This window comes from Antedon mediterranea, chromosome 8 (assembly GCF_964355755.1).
Source record: "Antedon mediterranea chromosome 8, ecAntMedi1.1, whole genome shotgun sequence".
In the NCBI taxonomy this organism is placed as follows: domain Eukaryota; kingdom Metazoa; phylum Echinodermata; class Crinoidea; order Comatulida; family Antedonidae; genus Antedon; species Antedon mediterranea.
In genome coordinates this window covers 15664500-15684123 of record NC_092677.1, presented here as the reverse complement: position 1 = coordinate 15684123, position 19624 = coordinate 15664500, and the positions used below count along the sequence as shown (strand labels likewise).

At 33.3% G+C, this 19624-nt stretch overlaps 2 protein-coding genes across 2 annotated transcripts; both read left to right on the top strand.

The window, feature by feature from the left end:
• The first annotated feature begins 134 nt into the window (after window positions 1–134).
• Window positions 135–7002, top strand: LOC140056669 (translocon-associated protein subunit alpha-like). The gene is made up of 8 exons (XM_072102117.1): window positions 135–299; window positions 1678–1908; window positions 2604–2731; window positions 3733–3864; window positions 4100–4179; window positions 4391–4469; window positions 4779–4875; window positions 5141–7002. The coding sequence occupies exons 1-8, from the start codon at window positions 224–226 to the stop codon at window positions 5209–5211; spliced, it is 894 nt and encodes a 297-aa protein (XP_071958218.1). The 5' UTR covers window positions 135–223; the 3' UTR covers window positions 5212–7002.
• A 1185-nt stretch (window positions 7003–8187) lies between these two features.
• On the top strand, window positions 8188–18774 carry LOC140056181 (zinc finger TRAF-type-containing protein 1-B-like). The gene is made up of 4 exons (XM_072101474.1): window positions 8188–8443; window positions 10961–11199; window positions 13443–13654; window positions 14932–18774. The coding sequence occupies exons 1-4, from the start codon at window positions 8225–8227 to the stop codon at window positions 15324–15326; spliced, it is 1065 nt and encodes a 354-aa protein (XP_071957575.1). The 5' UTR covers window positions 8188–8224; the 3' UTR covers window positions 15327–18774.
• The last annotated feature ends 850 nt before the right edge of the window (window positions 18775–19624 follow it).

The window sequence follows — 19624 nt, the reverse complement described above, 5'->3', positions numbered from 1 at the left end:
TATTTTATTGTTAATTTATATGGAAATGTTTACAAATTTCCCGCGTTTTTTAATAGGAAACTAGTTTCTGCGATTTGATTGGACAATTGATGTTGACCTTTGGGGTCAATTTGAACGGTCTCTTCGATTGCCGACGCTACAGAAGTCGGAGTATCTCGGCTGGTTGTGTTCTTTAAATCGTCTTTCATCTGGTCCATAGGGGCTTAAAATACAATTTTTTGAGATGTGGAAGTTAGCCCCAAAGTTTATACTGCTTCTATTGCTGGTTTTGCCAGCTTCGATTCTTTTAGTAAAAAATGGTAAGCTTTTGAATAATATTTCTTTCGTGTAGATTTTACCGGTACCGTATTGCTCAAAAGTGCTACGTGTACAACAGGTACTCTCTGCTGGGCATTCTTTTATGGGTACACACAGGCTAGGCATAGATCAACAGACTGTGTTGAAGGTAAAATTTAACGGAACATTGTAAGCATTTAGGCTGGCTGTTGCTTAACTGGAAGCAAACATACACGAGTGTATTAACTCTTAACTTTTTATTAAGCCCAATCATTATTGATCGTATGGCAACGTATGGAAACGTGGACATGTTACGTTGATTGTCCACGTAATCGTATGAAAATTATAATTGATCCTAGCCTAGTAGGCCTAGCCTAGCTTATTATTAATGATTGTTATCTGAGTAAAACATTTACTAACCAATTATATTAATATATAATATATTCAAGCACTGCAACAGTGCAATAGATATGCATTTGCAGTGCTTGTCCTGGATTATTATTAATAGTTAATACTATAATTAATGTTTTTTTGTCCAGATATTTCAGTTAATTTAAGTTTAATTTTACTTAGCCTAGGCTTATGTTTTATTTTTTTTTAAATAATATTCAAATTAACATCCTCAAATGCAATAAAAACGTAGAAAATCACAACTTCCAAATTTGTTTTCTCTTCCTCAGTGTAGACTAATTTAAAAAATAAAAATAGTGCAAATCTTAAAGACCCCTTCCCTGCAATTTTGGACGTTTTTTGGAAAATAATACATATATATCACTTTAAAAACATTAAACCATGTCATTCCTTGTCCTAAATGTACGTTTTATGGTAAATTATGATAAAAAGTGAGAAACAATGCACTACCTAAGTAGCTCGCGGCGATCGACCTCTCGTGGACGGTCTTAGGCCTAGCCTAGCTAGGCTTAGTTTTGTAGGCCTAGCTGGTAAACATCGGTAACGTACGAACATCGTACGCGAGCTATATACCTAGCCTGACGTTGTATAGTTGCTGCATTAATTGTCTTTCTATTTTTGCCAGACTCTGTTGATACAAATTGGGGAAAACCCGGTATTTTCGCTGAAAAGTTAGGAGTCTTCCATTTGTTTTGGCCTCACGATCGATCGAAAAGTGGGCGAATTACAGGTGAAAAACAAAAATATCAATCCGCGCGCAATGCATTTTGGGATTTATAGCGGGCCGCTATAATTATTAGAATCGGCTTATTTTTCACATTTTTAACCGTTTAAAGACGAAAAAAGTTATCGCAATAGGACCATATAGTATTATTTTTACATTAAATATAGTTTGTGATCTTAAATTAGATCTAAAAAACGTAGGGAATGGGCTTTAATATAGTTTATGTAGGGTCTAGTCTTCCTGTAATTAATTAACCCTTTTTACAGGCAAGACTGCTTCTCTAGTGGCTGGAGCGCAGGAAGATGACAGAGTAGAAGATATTATTGAAGGAGAAGATGAAGACGCTCAGGTTGAAGATGAAGGGGAAGGAGAAGAGGCCGATGAAGATGCGGCGCCTGCAGAAACTGATGTAACAGAAGAAGAGGAGGATGAAGAGAAGTTGAAACCATCTCCAGATGCTGACGTTTCATATCTGTTCACAAAATGGTCTGAACAAGGTATGTATCATTACCTCTAGTACAGTAGTCTCAATGAAGCTGGCTATAGTTAATATTTTATTTCAGAATATCTTTTTTTTATTAAAAACACGCTTCATTGGTCTTAGAAATATGTTATAATAATTTGTATAGAATATTCTGCTGTCACTTTAAATCTCCTAGGTTGATTATTCTGTAATTATTCCAACAAAATGTTACCTATGTCAATGCGTTTCCATATCTGCATGTTTCAGTTTTGTATTGTTCTCTATACAAAAAGCTGAATAAGTATAGGTACTGTATATCCTGGTAAACACAATAGTAAAATTGAATGTGTTGGTTTAACACAAAATGAAAAGATTACATGCTTATTATACTACAGTACTACTGTACAACAAATTCTTTCATTTCTGAATAACACAATCCAGATATAATTGTGCTCGGCTGAGAGACACCACAGCCTTTTTACAGTGGTTTTCACTTACCTTTAAAGCTTATTTTAAGGCCTTGTTCCACTTAGCCTAATTTCAACACTGCCCTGATATCAAATCTAGATACCTGGAATTACAGTATTTTCTTTTTCCAACCCACCTTTAATATAATGTTTTTACACCTTTACCATTGGACTTTACTTTACACCATGTATTTTAAATCTTCCTACACCGACCCTGTTACTTTTTTGTTAATCAGACTTTTTATATTATTTATGTTAACAGAGATTCCAGTAAACAAGCATATACAGCTTCTCATTGGGTTCAACAACAAAGGAAACACAAACTTCATTGTTGACACAGTTCAAGCTTCATTGAGATACCCACAAGAGTTCAACTACCATATTCATAATGTAAGCTCAATAATGAAAGCATACAGGGCGTAGACCAATGTTTAGTTCTGAATATTGGTTGAAGGAACTTTGTTCAAGTATAGTAGAACCCCATCTTTGGTAAACCCTATTACGAGGACATTAATAAATGAAGTGGAATATATGTTTTATAACACTACAGCCAGCACACGACACCCCTATTAAAGGGATTTTTTTGGGATCCCTAAAGTGTGCCCTTAGGCAGTTCTACTGCAGTCAAACTGATTACAGCCCATCATTTAAGCTCTTTCAGCACTACACTTAGCCTCTCTGCTAAGGGTGCTAAAATGTGTCTATTGTCCAATGATGTTAATTAGGCATTTGGACTGAGTCAGCTCTGTCACCTGGCATGGTCCAATCCGTGTTGGTTGAGGTTTATTAGTTGATGGAGTATTTCCATCGCTGGTGGATCTCCTCTGATGCTGCTTGGTTTGTTCTGTATAGAACTCGTGTCTTGTGGTTTTGCGGACATGATTTCAAATCAGTATCTGAGGACATTAAACAGTTTCGTTTTATTGCTACTGTTGGCTGGTAATTAGACATCAAGTTTGTCTTTGTCTCACCCCATTAACTATATGTTAATCTTTTTTTAAAAACTTTTTTTTAACAATTTTAACTTTAAAATTAAAGCTAGTCTTCTGAATTCAAATCAATTTACTCTTTATTCAAATATAAAGAAAACAGAATAAGAAAAACAAGTCGATAAAGAGATGATGAAAGGGAAACACATAAAAACTCTAAAAGAGCTTGATGATAGTGCACCCTTAAAATGAGGAAATATAATAGTCAGCAAGTGAATAAAACCTTTTAAAGAATGGTTCCGACTAGGACACTACGCAAGTAATTTAATGTCGTGATTGGTTGTTACTTTAGTTGTATCGTAGTGGGAACCAAGCTTTAGCTATTTTACCAATTGTAAACTCTTATATTGAATTTTGCATTAAGTTGCAGAGTATAATTGTTTCTCACCTTCATTTTTTCAGTTTTCAACAATTGCCTATTACACCGTCATTGAACCGGGTAAAGAAGCCACGCTTGAGTATCAGTTTCAGGTCAATGAGGTGTTCGCTTCACGACCTTTTGGATTTGTAGTAGAACTCTTTTACAAAGACGCAGTAAGTATTTGCACATGCTTTTAAAAATCTATTTCCCAAGTATTTTTTAATTGTGAGATCTGTATTTTATATTTAAATTTTTAATTGTTACCTAATTTATCTTGTAAATGTGCAAAGCTCTTTGATCAATGTGGAAAAGAGCTATATAAGCAATATTAATTACTGCCAATTTGTGAATTTTGTGTTCAGTCTTTTATAAAGAAGAAATAAACAAATATTACACACTTTCTTACAGGAAAATAACTTATTCTTTGATGCTATTTTTAATGAAACTGTAACAATGATTGAAATTGATGAAGGCCTAGATACAGAGACGTAAGTGTGTATTTATTATTGCTCTAAGTAGTATTGAAAAATTTGTAATTACCATTATTATGGTTATTGATACTTGGTTTCACCCAGGATTAGTACTACATTGTTGATTATGGCTGTAGAGCATGGATGGGATTCATAAAAGCTAGGATAATAGAAGAAATGCACATATTGTAATCTTACTTTAAACATTGTTTATTCATTACTTTTGCAGATTTTTCATGTACGTGTTTCTTGCAGCGCTTATCATTCTTATTCTATTCGGCCTTCAGCAACTAATTGCTTCGTTTGGTGTAAGTATTTCCCAAGTCAATAAAAAAGATTAGTGTAGACATTCTCTCCTGTATCAATTGACTTATTAGAGCATAATGTGGTAACAAAATGGTTTCATAGGGATAAAAAGGACAAAAAAGTATATACCTTTATTATAAAAATAATTATTGTTTATGAATGAGTGGTATGGAGAAGAAAAACGGATTAGACTATAGAATCTTAAAGCACCAGCATGTTCGCTCTCTTTTTAATTGAAGGGCTTGATTATGTATGGTAGAGGAATTTGAATAATTCTTTGATAATATCCACAATCATGTTTTGTTTTTTAGAAGAAACGTAAGGCACCATCTAAACCACTAGAAATGGGCACACAGAACCATGATGATGTTGATATGGACTGGATCCCAAAGGAAGCACTCATACCAAGTAAGTATTGCTATTCTATTGAGGGTACTCTTTGTGAAATTGAGATGTATCTACTATGAGACAATTACCATGAGATTTGCTTGCTAAGCTGAATTCATGATTGGGGTTGTGTAGGGTCATTTAGACGATGTCTAATGCTAGGCAGAAACGAAAATGAAATTCGGAACAAATAGTATAGCATTTTAATGCTAATTTCATGATGTGGGTAATTTTAGTGACAACTTACCACTACTATTTTTTATACGATTTTTCTCTCTTTATTTAGAAAAGACCCCTTCCCCCCGCAAGTCTCCACGTCGCCGCACCAAACGCAGCACTGGCTCCGGCGACGAGTGAACTTCCATGTATGGTCTAAGCCTCCTGATCAATGGGTGGAGACAAGCAAACCGAAGGAGGGGAAAGTCAACATTAGCAATTTTACAGTGGATTTCAGTGCTATCCTAGTAAAGTTTCTCAAGTGCGTATGGCGTCGTAAAAGGAAACCTACGCAGTTTATTTTATAGATAGTATAAATTAGATAGCCACTTACTAAATCTACTTAATATCTGTATTTTTTTTTCTTTCATTTCCTTATTTTTTTGGTCTTGAACTATTTTATTCAAGTGAACCACTCCTTTAGGAGACCATTTCCTTTGAAATGTATGATAATAGGTCCAACCCCTATTGAGGGGACACACACACACTTTGTTGAGTCCTGTAAGTGTCCCCTTAATTGAGGTTCTACTGTTAAATGCGTTTCATCAGTTCTAGTACTCGATTTAATCATGTGACTATTTGATTAATTCTTTCTTTGCCATTTTTTTCAAAAAAATAAATGAACTTACATATGGTACTTTTAATAGTACTAATGTTTGCATATGATAAATTAATGTTTGCATATATTAAGTATTGAACAAAAAATAAAATTAATTTGATTGTTGGAAAGGGTAATTTCTAATTAGTTAAAATGTATGTTATTGTCAAGTGTTAAGAAATTTAAATATTGCCATTAAATACTAATTGATTAATGAAAATAAATGCCATATTTAACCATAATATTTTTGGCAGTGGTCTATTCCTGCACTAAGGGCGTGATGTGTAATTTTAGATACCTGGGCTATGCGAAATGAATTCGGACGGTTCTCGTCCGCTGTCTTTATGTGCACATTTTTCCCTGCATCAAAAACTTCATCTTTTTAAAAGAAACAAGGCCATATACATTGCTGCAGTCGTGTGATCAAGTTAGTATTTACCTACCGACCAACATAGTGAGCTGTAGAATCGTGTTGCACGCAATAAAGTTCACATATAAAAAAAAAAAAACTAAAAGTACTTTAGGGTGATTGATGGTTAAAATGAAATTAAATGTCTAGGACTAACCTGTCTAGGTTGCCACATACGATTAAATTCTGGTAATGAAAGATGATATTTTACAAAAATCTTGCATTAACATTTTGAGAGGTGCTTATGAGAACCATTTAATATTATTTTCCATGCCTAAAGGGCCTTTCACACCTGTTCCAACGCAGGCATGGTAGATACCATCAATCGTGTCAACATTTTTCTTTTTTTTATGACGCGATTTGCTGCATATGTGCGTGACACGTCATGGAAACGAAAACATGCTGATGCTGTATGTACACTCAATCTGATGCAGACAGGAGCAGGTGTGACGGACCTTTTATACAAGTTCTTGAAAATTATACTGCTGGTCTAGCGGTAAATTAATTGATGAGAAGTTAAAAGTACTATTTAAAATGTTTCTCTAGTTTAACTATCCTGTATTATATCAAATTGGTTGTTGGCAATATTTACAGTTACATATTAAAAGTTGGTGAATAATATGTAAAAAAACAAAACGGGGAATGAAAAATCATTATGTGTAAAACAATTGGACAATATATCCTCATGTTTCAGGGAAGCAGAACCAGTACAGTAATATGTATTAGAATGGATGCAGACAAGTTTATTACTTGTTGAAAACAGAGTCTGTAACAAGTCCTTTTCTAAGAACCCTGTTTTTTGTAATTCTCTACCTTTGCTAGGAAACTTTTCTAGGAGTAACTTCAAACTTGAATATGATTTGCAATAACTGTATCTTGACTAATATGAATAAACTGAACAACTGTAATTTGTGTTGTAAATACAGTACTCTGTAGTTGTTTTTGTTATAGTTTTAATTGGTATGGGTATAAAATTACCTATCGTCTGCATTTTTTTATCCAATAACTATTTCGTCTCTTCAAGAAATGTTATTGGTCCAATTTAATTATAAATAAAATGCTACAAGAAAAATATATCAACGCTATTATGATGCCAATATTAAAGTATGGTTAATAGGCTAATGTTAAAATACTTTTTATGAATAAAATTCAGAACAAAAATTACAGTATAGAGTTATTGTCAAACATTGCATTATGCATATGAATGCTTTTTACAACAACCAAGAACCTCATAGTTCTATAAAATTGGCCTTTTATGGCTGTAGCCTCATGCTAAATCTATTAATGAAACAGTATAATGTAACGGATGGGTGGGGTCTTTCATACTATTATAAATTTTTCTTAAGATACACTTCTCGTAAATCAGTGAACATGACGTTAGATTAATATTGTAGGTAGGGCACACCACTGGTGTTATATTGAAACGAGAAAAAATTGGTAGAGATCATAAGGAATCATCGATTTGGGTTTTTCTTTGACAAAAAATAAATGTATACACCCTCTCATAAAATGGACAATTCCCTAATATTAAATATTGCCATATTGCATGCATTATGCAATTAATCGATGAATATTTTTACTGGCATATCGCGACCCTGGAAAAATAATAGTTTGATAGATATAGTATATTTTTATTGCACTAATAATTGGTGTTTAGTAAACTGAACAATGAAATTCACCACGTAAACAAATGCACGTGAGGTAATCGTGTGACGTGGCCTCAATTATCTCGCTTGATTTAACAAATGTGGATGAATCCATTTCTGGGTGTGGTAAAGGGAAAGGCTTGGTTTTTCATTTTTTAATTACGTGATATTTAAAATGAATATTTATATTATTGTAAGAAAAATATTTTATATTACTTTTTTTTTTTACTATGCCAATTTTTTATTTAATTATTACTTATAAACAGACGTAGTATGTCCATTTTACTTTACAATTTACCTATTCTCAAAATGGTTAAACTGATGAATATTCATTACAGTAATGGCACAGTCCCGTGGATTGGTTAATTAACCAATTCATTTGAATATAATAGATGTGTGTTATGATTGGCTGTACATAACGTCATTTTTGTAGAGGGGAGTTCAGCAAAACGTCAACAAACCAGATAAAAAAAAGTAGGCTTGCACTTAAAAATTTTAATAATGGCGTCACAGCCAGCTGTTTCTTCGGTTGAAATCGTCCAAGAAGTTCCAAATTCCAGCGTAGAAGATGACACAAATGTTGATCTAGGAGAACCAGTAAAGAAAAGGTGTAAAGTTGATGATCCTACGCCATTAAATGAAGAGCAACTTGAACAGAGGTTAAATGGAATTCTCTGCTGTTCGGTCTGCTTAGACCTGCCCACAGCCGTCGTTTACCAAGTGAGTTGTTGGGTGTAGGCTAGGCTGCAAATCATGATACCTCATAATACAGTCAACGTGTCAGGTTTCTTTCTTATTTGACTTGGTATTTTCATGATTGTAAATAAGACTTTGCATTACATGTAACATTTAAATGGATATAATAATATAACATAATATATATTTATAATGCGAGAATGATATTTTTCTATTTTACTAAAATAATTTACTAGTTTAATAATTAGGTAGGCATATTTTAAGTCGAAGTTGAATGAATGGAAGGTTTTCTCATACATATACACGGGATGTGGTTTTGTGCGGAGGTTACTTTTAATGCTTAATAATTCCTCAATGGTAAACAAACAAGGGAAAATATATCCACTTGTTTTTTGGATGTGGGATGTTACTCAATTGAAGTTGGTTGTACAGTTTTTTTATACACTTTACAAACAAAAATTTAAACATTTTTAATTTTGCAATACATACATATTGCATATGATATGCAAATATGTATGAATTGCAAAATAAAAACCTAGTCAGTTCTCAGAACACTACACAACATGTCTGGAAAAATATAGGCCTACAACAGTAGCAAAAATTCTTTTTCATGATAATGTACTATGTGACCATTGTATTGTCATATGGTATACATTCTTAATCTGCTTCCACATCACAGCCAGCTGCATGCTGAGAAAATAAAAATTGTGAATGATGCTGAACAATTGCATGACACACCCTTTGCATTCCAGTCAGTTTTGTGTTCCTAATAAACATCCCACACACAATTTTATGAAAGAAAATATGGCAGTTATAAAAATATCTCCTGGATGTATGTTTCAATATTTTAAAATCAATCCTCTTCAAATACCTCCCCCCCCCCCCCCCCCACACACACACAAAAATGATGTGCCAGTTCAAAATAATGGGAGGTTTTCTAATAGCAAAATAGCAACTGGAAATTGTTCTCTATTGACCAAACCAAAGTTGACCTTATTGATGCTTTTGAAATTGGAACAGATCCAAATATGCTAATTGGGATGATTCCATTTTTAGACTGGGGTCACTGAGGTGATAACTTCCAGGCATTCAGATATTACACACTGTCAATTCATACACCACACTAATATAATTTATCCAAACTGATCAATGTTTTATCACCTAAGTGCCAGACAATTTGGAGTAAAGCATAGGATGGCTAATTGAAAGTTTAGCCCAGTGGTTATTTCTGTAAGGAAGTGACAATGGGTTGCTACTGCAAGACTTGGTTTTGCAACTAGCAAAATTCATTGACATTTTTAACAACGATTAATATTCATTCATTGCTAGATATATGTCCATGCAATCATGATGTATTTGAAATAGGCTTACAAGTTACACGCAAAACAATTTATCAATATGACCGTGAACATCAAGGATAAGAATATATTTAAAGATGACAATGAAGTCCATTCAGATTTCAATTAACCAATCACGTCCTAGTAGGAACGTAATGCCAATAAATATTCAGGTCATTAAGTTTAAGTTTGAACACCCCATTTAAGATTTGGACCAGCCCTGGGTTGCCAATCAGGAAGTGTAAAAGTAGGCCAGCCCTGGGCCAGATGCAGATCTGGACCACCTCTCCAGTAGGTCAAGGAGCAGGTTTTACACTTGAGCCCGCTTATGTAGTGAACTAACTATGGCTTGAGAAAATGAATCTTTAGGGCATTTGGAAAGCAAGTGTAATCATGCTGGATCTGGCCTAAATGAATAATTTGGGCCGATCTAGGACCAATTGTAATTTAAATTGGGTCTAAGAAGCTGCATCTGGAAATAGAAAAACATTTAATCACAGAACAACTTTAAATAATTAAAAATGTTGTTTACTTTCCATCATACTTATATATATATAATATTCCGACTTAAATTATTATAGTGAAGTATATTTCAGCTGTTATGTTTTAAAACCAATGTGTGCATAGCTAATGAGGCTGGCATAGCATTATGGTTCAATTGGCAATTTCAACACACTGTGAAACTTGTCAGCAACCAAGTGTAGAGAACAATTTATGCCACAGTTAACTGTTAAGTGCATTGTTGCATTTAAAATATATATTTATATGCTGCAAGTGTTTGAGGGTTTGAAAAACAATTTTTTGCTGAGGTGTTCTTTTCAATCTACTGTAGAGACCAGTAGGGAAGTGAAATAGTAGGCCTAGGACTAAACTCGCTTCATGAAAATTAAGGCTTGTGCTGCAATTTTATTTTTTTTTTTTATTGCCAAAAAATTGTTTGCTACCGTGCTATGACTGACTGTTCTTACTACCTTCCTAGTCTAGGTTCTAGACAAAGTTTAGTAAAAAGGCAAGTATTTTGACACAAATGGTGTTTCAAATACTACTTGAGCAGACAAAAATTGAAGACTATAACATAAAAAAGACTTACAGTACTACAGACTTGAATTGAAATTGTAGTTATGTTTTTGAGATTGTACTGTAAATTTCACATTTGGTCATTTACATAATAGCTTTACAAAATGCGTTTCTTTTTCCTTGACAGTGCATCAACGGGCATTTAATGTGTGCAGGCTGTTTCACACATTTACTGGCAGATGCACGGTTGAAAGATGAGACGGCCTCTTGTCCAAACTGCAGATGCGAAATCAACAAAAACCTGTGCAGCCGCAATCTAGCTGTCGAGAAGGCCATCGGTGAACTGCCAACAGATTGCCAATACTGTATGCGGAGCATTCCCAAAAACATGCTTGAACGACACGAGAAGCATTTGTGCATGGACAGGTAATTTTCTCCATTTTATATAATTTTTAAAATTTTATTTTGTTTAATACATTGTATACTATCGATTGGTGTGATGTGACACTATGTGATTTGTTAATGCGGGATGTTAAATTTCTCAAAATTTTTAAATAAATGATTAAATTTAATTGAAATTCCTTGTTGTCGCGTAAGAATTTGCGAGATTAGCGTTGTGTTCAGTGATGTGTGACTGTAAATGGTCGAGTGAACATGTACCATGTTAAATAAAAAAAAACATAATTGACCTATTTTGAATCGATTTGAAAATTAAGTTGGTCTTTCTAATCCGGGGCGGATCATGGATATTGGGAAGTGGATCGCAATTTTGAACATTATGAGATCCTCTGCCGCTTTTCGACTTCAACAACTATGCATCTTTTTGGAACAAACTTTATAATTAATCATTGAAACGTTTATTCGATCATTTACAATGTGTGAGTGGAGTTTGTGTCCTGTAAGAGATTTATTGATAAGCGTAAACCTGGGGCCGGTATAAATTCATTCGATTCTGGATTTAAAAGACGCAGCAAGAAGGAGAGCATGCTGGAATCGGGAACAATGTGGAGTGGAGATGTCGTGCAAAACATTACAGGACTTCCTAGAAGGGACATGCTGTGCTTACTGTAAATATTGCTCGATTTAAACTTAATAATCTAAATACAACATTTCTATTGCTGTTGTAGGTTTAGAATTGAAAATAAAATTTATTATCACAACAAAATAAACATGATTATATTTAAAACAAAATAAATTACATTTATTTTAAAATTTGGTTATTGCATATCTGATTCTCACAAAGAAATTCATCCGTTCAATTTTTCATATCAATAGACAAAATTACAAAACAGAATTTATATTATCTGATTATAAAAGAAAAATTGCTTTAGAAATTTGTTATTCTCTACATCTTTACTCTACATCCTCAAACAATTAAAAAGAACAATTAGACAAAATATAAATGGGATTTAGTAGTCAACTTCCAGTCTTTCTTTTGACTGGATTTACCGCAGAGGAAAAAAGCATGGTTTAGCATTGCTTCAACGCTTGGTAGTTGCATTGCTCATGCACTGGGGCCCCTTAAGCTCTAAGGACCCCTGGGTTTAGCTGGTGAGTGCCATTAATATGCCACTGTTAACTTTTTACTACAACATTTTTAGTAAGTACAGTAGAACAAATGATTCGGAGATATGGAGAATCTCAGTATCACTAGGAAGCTTTCAATTTGCGACAACCAAGGGCTGACGACCAACCTAGGTCATGTCAATTGTCGGTCGTCATCTGCATCTAGAAATCATAAACTTGTGTTGATGGTATGAGGAGTGAGGACACATCAATAATCCCGCATCCGCAAAATGAACTAACATGACATAGTTTGGTCGCCAGTTGTTGCAAATCGCTAGAAAAGATTTACATTTAGTACACAAAAAAAATGCCAATAAAGTCATCACACTAAATAGCTGGCACAGCTCTTATTCTACATAACTCAAATTGATCAGTACATATGGTAATTATTGCTATTCAGAATTTAAATAATTCATTAAACTTAGTTTTTACTTAGGACGGACGTAAATGCAACACAAGCAAGTTAACCAATGACAAGCGACAGTTCTAATCATCCACCGCTTGTGATTGGTCAAGTTTACTTACATTGCGATTACATCCTTGTGTTGCATCTTAGTGGGAACCAATCATTTGCAAGAATCCAAAATACTTGCAGTGAAGACCCATTGCATTCAACAAGTACTGCACTCAACCCTAACATTTCTGCATGTGTTTTAAAAGAATTCTTAATACTTTTTCTGATGCAATTAAAGAAATTCTGAATGGGAATATTACAATAGAGCAAATTCTAAACCTACAAAGCTTGAAATCTATCAAAATTTTAATAAAATCAAAGGCAGCATTCAGAACCCTCCGGCAGGCCTGGAAAGCACTCGGATGCATCGCGTGATTACCTACTGTTGTTTTGCTTTTGCAGTGAACGGTTTACTCTTCGAGTGTGCAGAAAAATTTAGCTTTATAGGTAAGTATTTTTCAACCACAGCGTGTGAATTCATCAAAGATGTCTTCCGAGGAGGTTAGTATGCTAGTTAAGAGCCTGTTAGAGGGATTAGTTAGGCTAGGACTACTAACCACCATTTCAAACCAACAGGGCCTGCTGAAGATCCACACCATTGCGTTGCAACTTTCTAACTCTATAGCTTTACTCCATCACTCTGATTTAGAATGACTAAATGTCAATATCATCGGATCGGCTGCACCTGGCAGGGCATCTTTCACAAGCTAGCCGATCATGAAGAGGGGTGTAGTCACCTCAAGAAAACTGGGGTTGAGGTGCTGAAAGCTCTGGAGGACATTGATCGTCAGGCAAATGAGGAGATGCGGATGCTTAGGAGTATATTCGATCTGCTGTCATTCGAGAAGATCACTTATCATGGTAAGGTTTGCTAGCCTACTGTAAGTAAGTCTAGCTCTGTAAGTGTTTTTTTTGCTTTTAATTATCAATTTTAAATTTCCATCAGACAATCAACACACATGAATATTTTACATTAAAAATAATATTCTTATTAGTTCATTACAATTATTGACATCATTTTATTTACTATGGATTAAGTCATTGGAGATTTTACAAATGCAGTCAGCTATTTTATACATATATTTACCAATTCATTCTTTCATTCATCAAACTTCAAACAAAATAGGAACCTTGGTTCCCGCAGGGATCTGTTTACTCCCTCTCTCATTCAATTATTCATTCAATATTTAGTAAATTTTACATCAAATATAACACAGATAAACCCTTTGATCTCCGGAGCTCAGAATTTTGTTGTTTGATTGTCTTGCATAAACTCACTCTCCTGAAAGTTGGTTAAATTCAGTACAATGTCAGTCCTACATTTTAATCGAATATTTAGTATTTTGCTGACAGAAATGTAATAAGAATACAAAAACTAAACGATTTCAAGGAATAATCTTCACTAGGAAATCTCCAAAAATGTTTATATAAATTTGCAGTATCCAAGATTCAAGCAATTGTATTGGAAATTCTCAGGAGCAGAAATATAGATCATCTTCTATTTTTTTTATTAGCCTACATGCCAACTTTGTACCATCGCCATTTTTAAAAGAAAATGTTTTTGTACACAATATTCTAATTTCTCATTCATAATTAAACATGGATAAGAGCCAAAAGCAATTTAACTGTAATGTTGGCCGGATATGTTGGCCATTTTCAGTCTACCTAAATCGCCAGGGGTTAGACGAAGGTTAAAACTATTTCCTGCAATAACTATATGTTTGAAGGAAGGAAAATAGCATAAAAGTTCTAGAAAAATTGTGTTTTTTTTTTCTTTTACCAGGAAGTGGCAAATTCCTTCAGTATAATTCAAAATTGTCAACTAAATGTAAATCAAATACGCAAGATAATGCTTAAAATATGAAAAAAATAAAACATCAATGTTGAGAGGGGCATAGACCATATAGATTTTTGAATAAAAATGTAATAAAATCAATTTTACACTATCTTTTTTTAATGTTAATTTGAAAACAATAATTACATTACGTTATATATACAGAAATAACATATTTGTATGCATTGTACAATTTAATTTCTAAAAAATGCATTATGCATCAATTCACAATCCTATTGTTATTTCAAATGTTATCCCGTCATGGGATTATGAATGCTCGTCAATCTAGAATTACCTTTTTCAGATCTTCAAATGAAACCGTATCGCACCGATGACTTTATTACAAGGCTGTACTACGAAACCGGAAGATTCTCTGCCCTCGGTCAGCAATGGGTCATCAAGGCCCGCATCAACGATGACCAACGCAACCCCACGATGATGTGGGAACGCAAAATAAGCTACCAGCTTGTTTTAAAAAGCAAGATAAGCAGTAACTCCATAGATGTCCATTTTGTGGTGTTAAAGGGACCTTTCGGGAATGCCAAAATCAAACCGTTAATTTACCGTTTTGACTTCAACAGCGATAAATCGGAATGCCCGTATAATTACCTCCCTCTACCAGACTCAAATGAATGTAATAAACTGTTATCCTCTAAGACTATAAATTTCCGGGTAATAATGTTCCAAGTCCCAAAATAAGATAGTAGTGTATTCAATTATAGAGTAAATATTTTAGGAAGAGTATTTATAATGAATATAATAGATGTTATACCTATTTGGTAATTTTAATGATGGAATCTAAAATAAGGCCACAGTAGTAGCATATTATACTTCCCTATATTTTTTATACTAATAAAATTTAAACATAGCGTAATTTTAATTGTAAAGTGCTACATGGAACAATTATTCTATGACAGTATTATGAAACTTTCATGACTAAATACCACTCCCTCCCCACCAAGAAAAAATTGACTCGGCCATCCGAAAGGCTCATTTACACTAGGACAATAATGATCGATAAAAAAAAATAAATAGGCATTTTCCCTACATAAAACAAAATTCTAAAAATGTTCATCATAGAACAATTGGATAACCACCTATTCTGCATTCTGTCCAACCAAATAACTTTGTGATTAGTAGAGCAATGATATACATTACGTTTTTATTGATCTTGACGTGATTTGATTGGAGTTTTAAAAATATTATTTTTATCAAAGACAGCATAAATGGTTTTCCTATAGTTTTAGAATGAAAACTGTTTAGATTTCTTTTGTTTTATGTTATATTATGTACAGTATGTAAAAGTACGTTTATCTATTTATTGTCTATCGTTATTGTCCTAGTGTAAATGGACCTTAACACCAATCTCTTAGTTTGGCAGCATGTTTACTGTAGTAGCATAACATTGCTGTTTCATACCTTAGCCCGAGGTTCAAAAGTAGGTTTCGGTTGTATTGGGGTGATTGTCTTGTTTTGGAAATAGTAATTGATGGCCCATTGCCTTAAGTTGATTAATAAATTTTATATGATTTCTTTAGCATTATAAAGTAACACTTTACCTCATAAATGTCTGGTGGTCCCGTCTGTGATTTTTACAAAAAGATATTTAAAATCGTGCATGGGTGCAATACTTGATTTAATGTATTTTTTAGCTATAGTCGCTATTTTGTCTAGATGATTCAAACTATCATGTGCGGTGATGTCAGAACCTACAGGCTAAACAATCTCTGAAAAAGAAATTTAGAGTAGAGTAGGCAGGCTTATTTTATAAAAACATCATTTAGAATAAGTTACCAAACCACATCATTTCTCACAATGCACCTTATTAAAGAATTTCCAGTTTGTCATATGCAGTGAACAATTGATACTTGAAATAATATTCAGTTTAATGTAAAAATATTCGGTATCACTGAATTAATAAGTTGAAATAATAATGTTTTTTTTAATTACTTTAGTGTCTAAGCAAATTGTGATGAAAACTTATGCCCTGCTTGAAACTTGCAGTTGTTCCTTGGACTTGGCATTATATCTGTTTCAAAGATCTCAAAAGCTTCTCAATCTAGGCTGCTATTTCATACCTCGGCAATTTCTGATTTTGGCTTCTAATTTTTATTTCCGTCCGTCCAGATTGTTTAGCTCTGTAGTTAAGGAGTTGTCCTTATTAGTAGATTCGATGAGTGCTTTTAATGGAAGCCCTATGCATTTTATTAGTGACTATTAGAAGTGATTCAATATTTTGAAGCTTTATGCACTTCGGGTTGTATAACTGTATACCGTACTATTATTTTAATACAAGCTAGTGTACTATACATAAGGTTTTGGCCTATACAGTGGCGTAATGCCTCCAATGCTAGGCAATTGCACTGAGGCTGCTCATGCTCTGGGGCCCCTGAGTTTTAGCCAGTGAGCGCTCATCACCGTTATACCACTGAGTCTATCAATTATTATTAACTATATCTTTTATTATATAAAGTTATTACAGTAAAGCCTACCATGTAATAATTTTTTGTTGGACCAAACTCCTAAACTCTTCGAACTTTGCTTCAACTTGATGTAATTACAACGTAAAGTCACATTTGGACACCTTCTCTCACATCCCAAACTTTTAATTAAATAACAATATTAAAGATATTTCAAATGTGAAATTTTCATTTTATTCTACAAGAAGCCTATGTCTTTTCTTTATTCTTTGTATTTCTACGGTAATTTGATACATCTTCCCTGTTTTTTTAGCATGGTAAGTACCAGCATCTTTCCCCTTCCTGTACCTATTCAATACCCTATCCTACCCATACCATATTTTACCCGTACCCTATCCAACCCATACCCTATCCTAGCTGTACCACTTCAGTGCGTGTCGAAATGCATGAAAGTATCCGTTTTTATTTACTATGTAAGTACCTACAGTAGTGTGTTTACCTATTAATAATTGATAAGTTTTAAGTAATTATTTTAAATATTTATTTTTATCCTTCCTTTTTACTTTAATTTCTGCTTAAGTTATATATGTAAAATATAATAGTTTATGTATTTTTAAGTTAATTCCAATAATATATTATTAATATGTTCAGTATTTATTTATAAGTTTTACTTTTTGGTAATCAACCTTTGTACTATTGGATTAAGTTGGGTGGCGAACCATGTTTAAAAACCTAGGAGTTTTGACCTATGTTTCTCTGGGTTATTTCTGTCAAACATAGACCAACTGATTAGAATTGGTGTGTATGCTGTTAATGATCCTCTGTCAATAGGTAATGATAATCAGAACATTTAAGAGTGTTATACTACTTCAGTTAGGTAACACATTCTGGCCTATACATCCAGCTAGTCTACTATCCATAAAGCTTGTTTCCCACTAGAACTCATAATCAGAACATTTAAGAGTGTTATACTACTTCAGTCAGGTAACACATTCTGACCTATACATCCAGCTAGTCTACTATCCCTAAAGCTTGGTTCCCACTAGAACTCAACACAGAGATGTAAGCGCAGAGCAAGTAATCTGACCAATCATGACGTGATGAATCATCCAATGCGTGGGTCAAATTACTTAATTACATTAAGTGGCTTATGTCCTTGCCTTGCATCCTAGTGGCAACCAAGCCCTGTTAATGCAAAAATCATTGTGTTTTGCATGTTGAACTTATATGTTGTTTGGGCACTTTACTGGTCTAATTACACAGAATCCAATGTTTAGCTTACATCCAGACAGTTTTTACAGTAGAACTCCTATTAAGTATTAAGGGGGACACCTTCAGGACCTAACAAATGTTCCCCTTATATTTCCCCTCAAATAGAATTTCTTTTTAACAAACAAATAATGATATAAAACTAAAATTGATTTGATTCTACAAACCACTGATAGATACAAATTTACAAATGTAAATTTTTCTTAAATGTGGGGTATTCCCAAAATAGGGGTTTTCCTAAAATAGTGTTTTTTTTCTAAAATATGGGGTTTTCCAAAATATTGGTTTTTCCAAAATAGGGGTTCTGCTGTATTAGATGCCATTGTAAACCATGAAACAAAGTAATCTTGCTCAAAATTGGTTGGGTTTAAAAAAGCATTTTCTGTCTGAATTACCAAGACCACATTTTATTTAGAGCATCAGTCCCAATTGCTTTTACGTTTCTATATAAATGTTCACACCAGCAGGAAAACAAAGGTAGGCATTGATGAGGTGAAACAAAAAAATGTGTTGTTAGGTTGTAGTAATATTTTGAACAATTGCAATAAATGCACAAGTTGTATTACCACATATTTTCTAGTTTTTTTAAAATGATAATAGTTCTGTTTTTATAGTATTTAAACCCTCTTGAATAAATGGCCTTGATGTCGAGAAGTGCTTAAAGATGTATTGTCCTCTGAAAAAATAATTCTTTAAACATTTTTTGTTGAATATTCCATTTGAATGTAACATAATAGTTATCCACTTTTACCAAAAATTGGATCGAAAAAAAATGTATTTGCCTGAAAAAAATGGTCAAATTGGCTGCCAGCCAATGGATTTTTGTTTGAATTTAACTATTTATTTTGTCATTTTACAAGTGAAAACATTTTTTTTTTCGTTTTTTTTTATGGAAGTAATTAATTTTATTAATTAAAACTACAAAATAACATATTCAAAGTCTGATTTAAATAATGTTCATTTTTCATGTTTTTGGGGGACAATACATCTTTAAGTATCCGGCCCATTGTATAAAAATAAATGTTAACTATTCCCTCTTGCAATGTATGGACATTTTTTCAAGGAAAATTGAGCATATCAAAGGAAAAAATGCAAAAAATTCACTTATTCAAGAAGAATTGTAAAATCATACACTTGAATTTTATGTAAACAAATTTAGGCTAACAAATTGCAATAGTTTCCTTTCTCTCATCAAATTTGCAGCCAAATCGTGAACGTCAAGCATTCTAGTGTGTGTAAAGGGCCACTGAACTTGTTTAATCCAGACGCAAAACTAACAATTTAAGAAATTTGGCCTTGCACTTTGTG

Excerpts from the sequence above, each read along its gene's own strand:
- LOC140056669 (XM_072102117.1), top strand. The coding sequence starts at position 224 with ATGTGGAAGTTAGCCCCAAAGTTTATACTGCTTCTATTGCTGGTTTTG. Across the intron at positions 2,732-3,732 it reads TCAACTACCATATTCATAAT|TTTTCAACAATTGCCTATTA; the intron begins GTAAGCTCAATA and ends TCATTTTTTCAG. Across the intron at positions 4,470-4,778 it reads AACTAATTGCTTCGTTTGGT|AAGAAACGTAAGGCACCATC; the intron begins GTAAGTATTTCC and ends TTTGTTTTTTAG.
- LOC140056181 (XM_072101474.1), top strand. The coding sequence starts at position 8,225 with ATGGCGTCACAGCCAGCTGTTTCTTCGGTTGAAATCGTCCAAGAAGTT. Across the intron at positions 8,444-10,960 it reads CCACAGCCGTCGTTTACCAA|TGCATCAACGGGCATTTAAT; the intron begins GTGAGTTGTTGG and ends TTTCCTTGACAG. Across the intron at positions 11,200-13,442 it reads AAGCATTTGTGCATGGACAG|AATGACTAAATGTCAATATC; the intron begins GTAATTTTCTCC and ends ACTCTGATTTAG.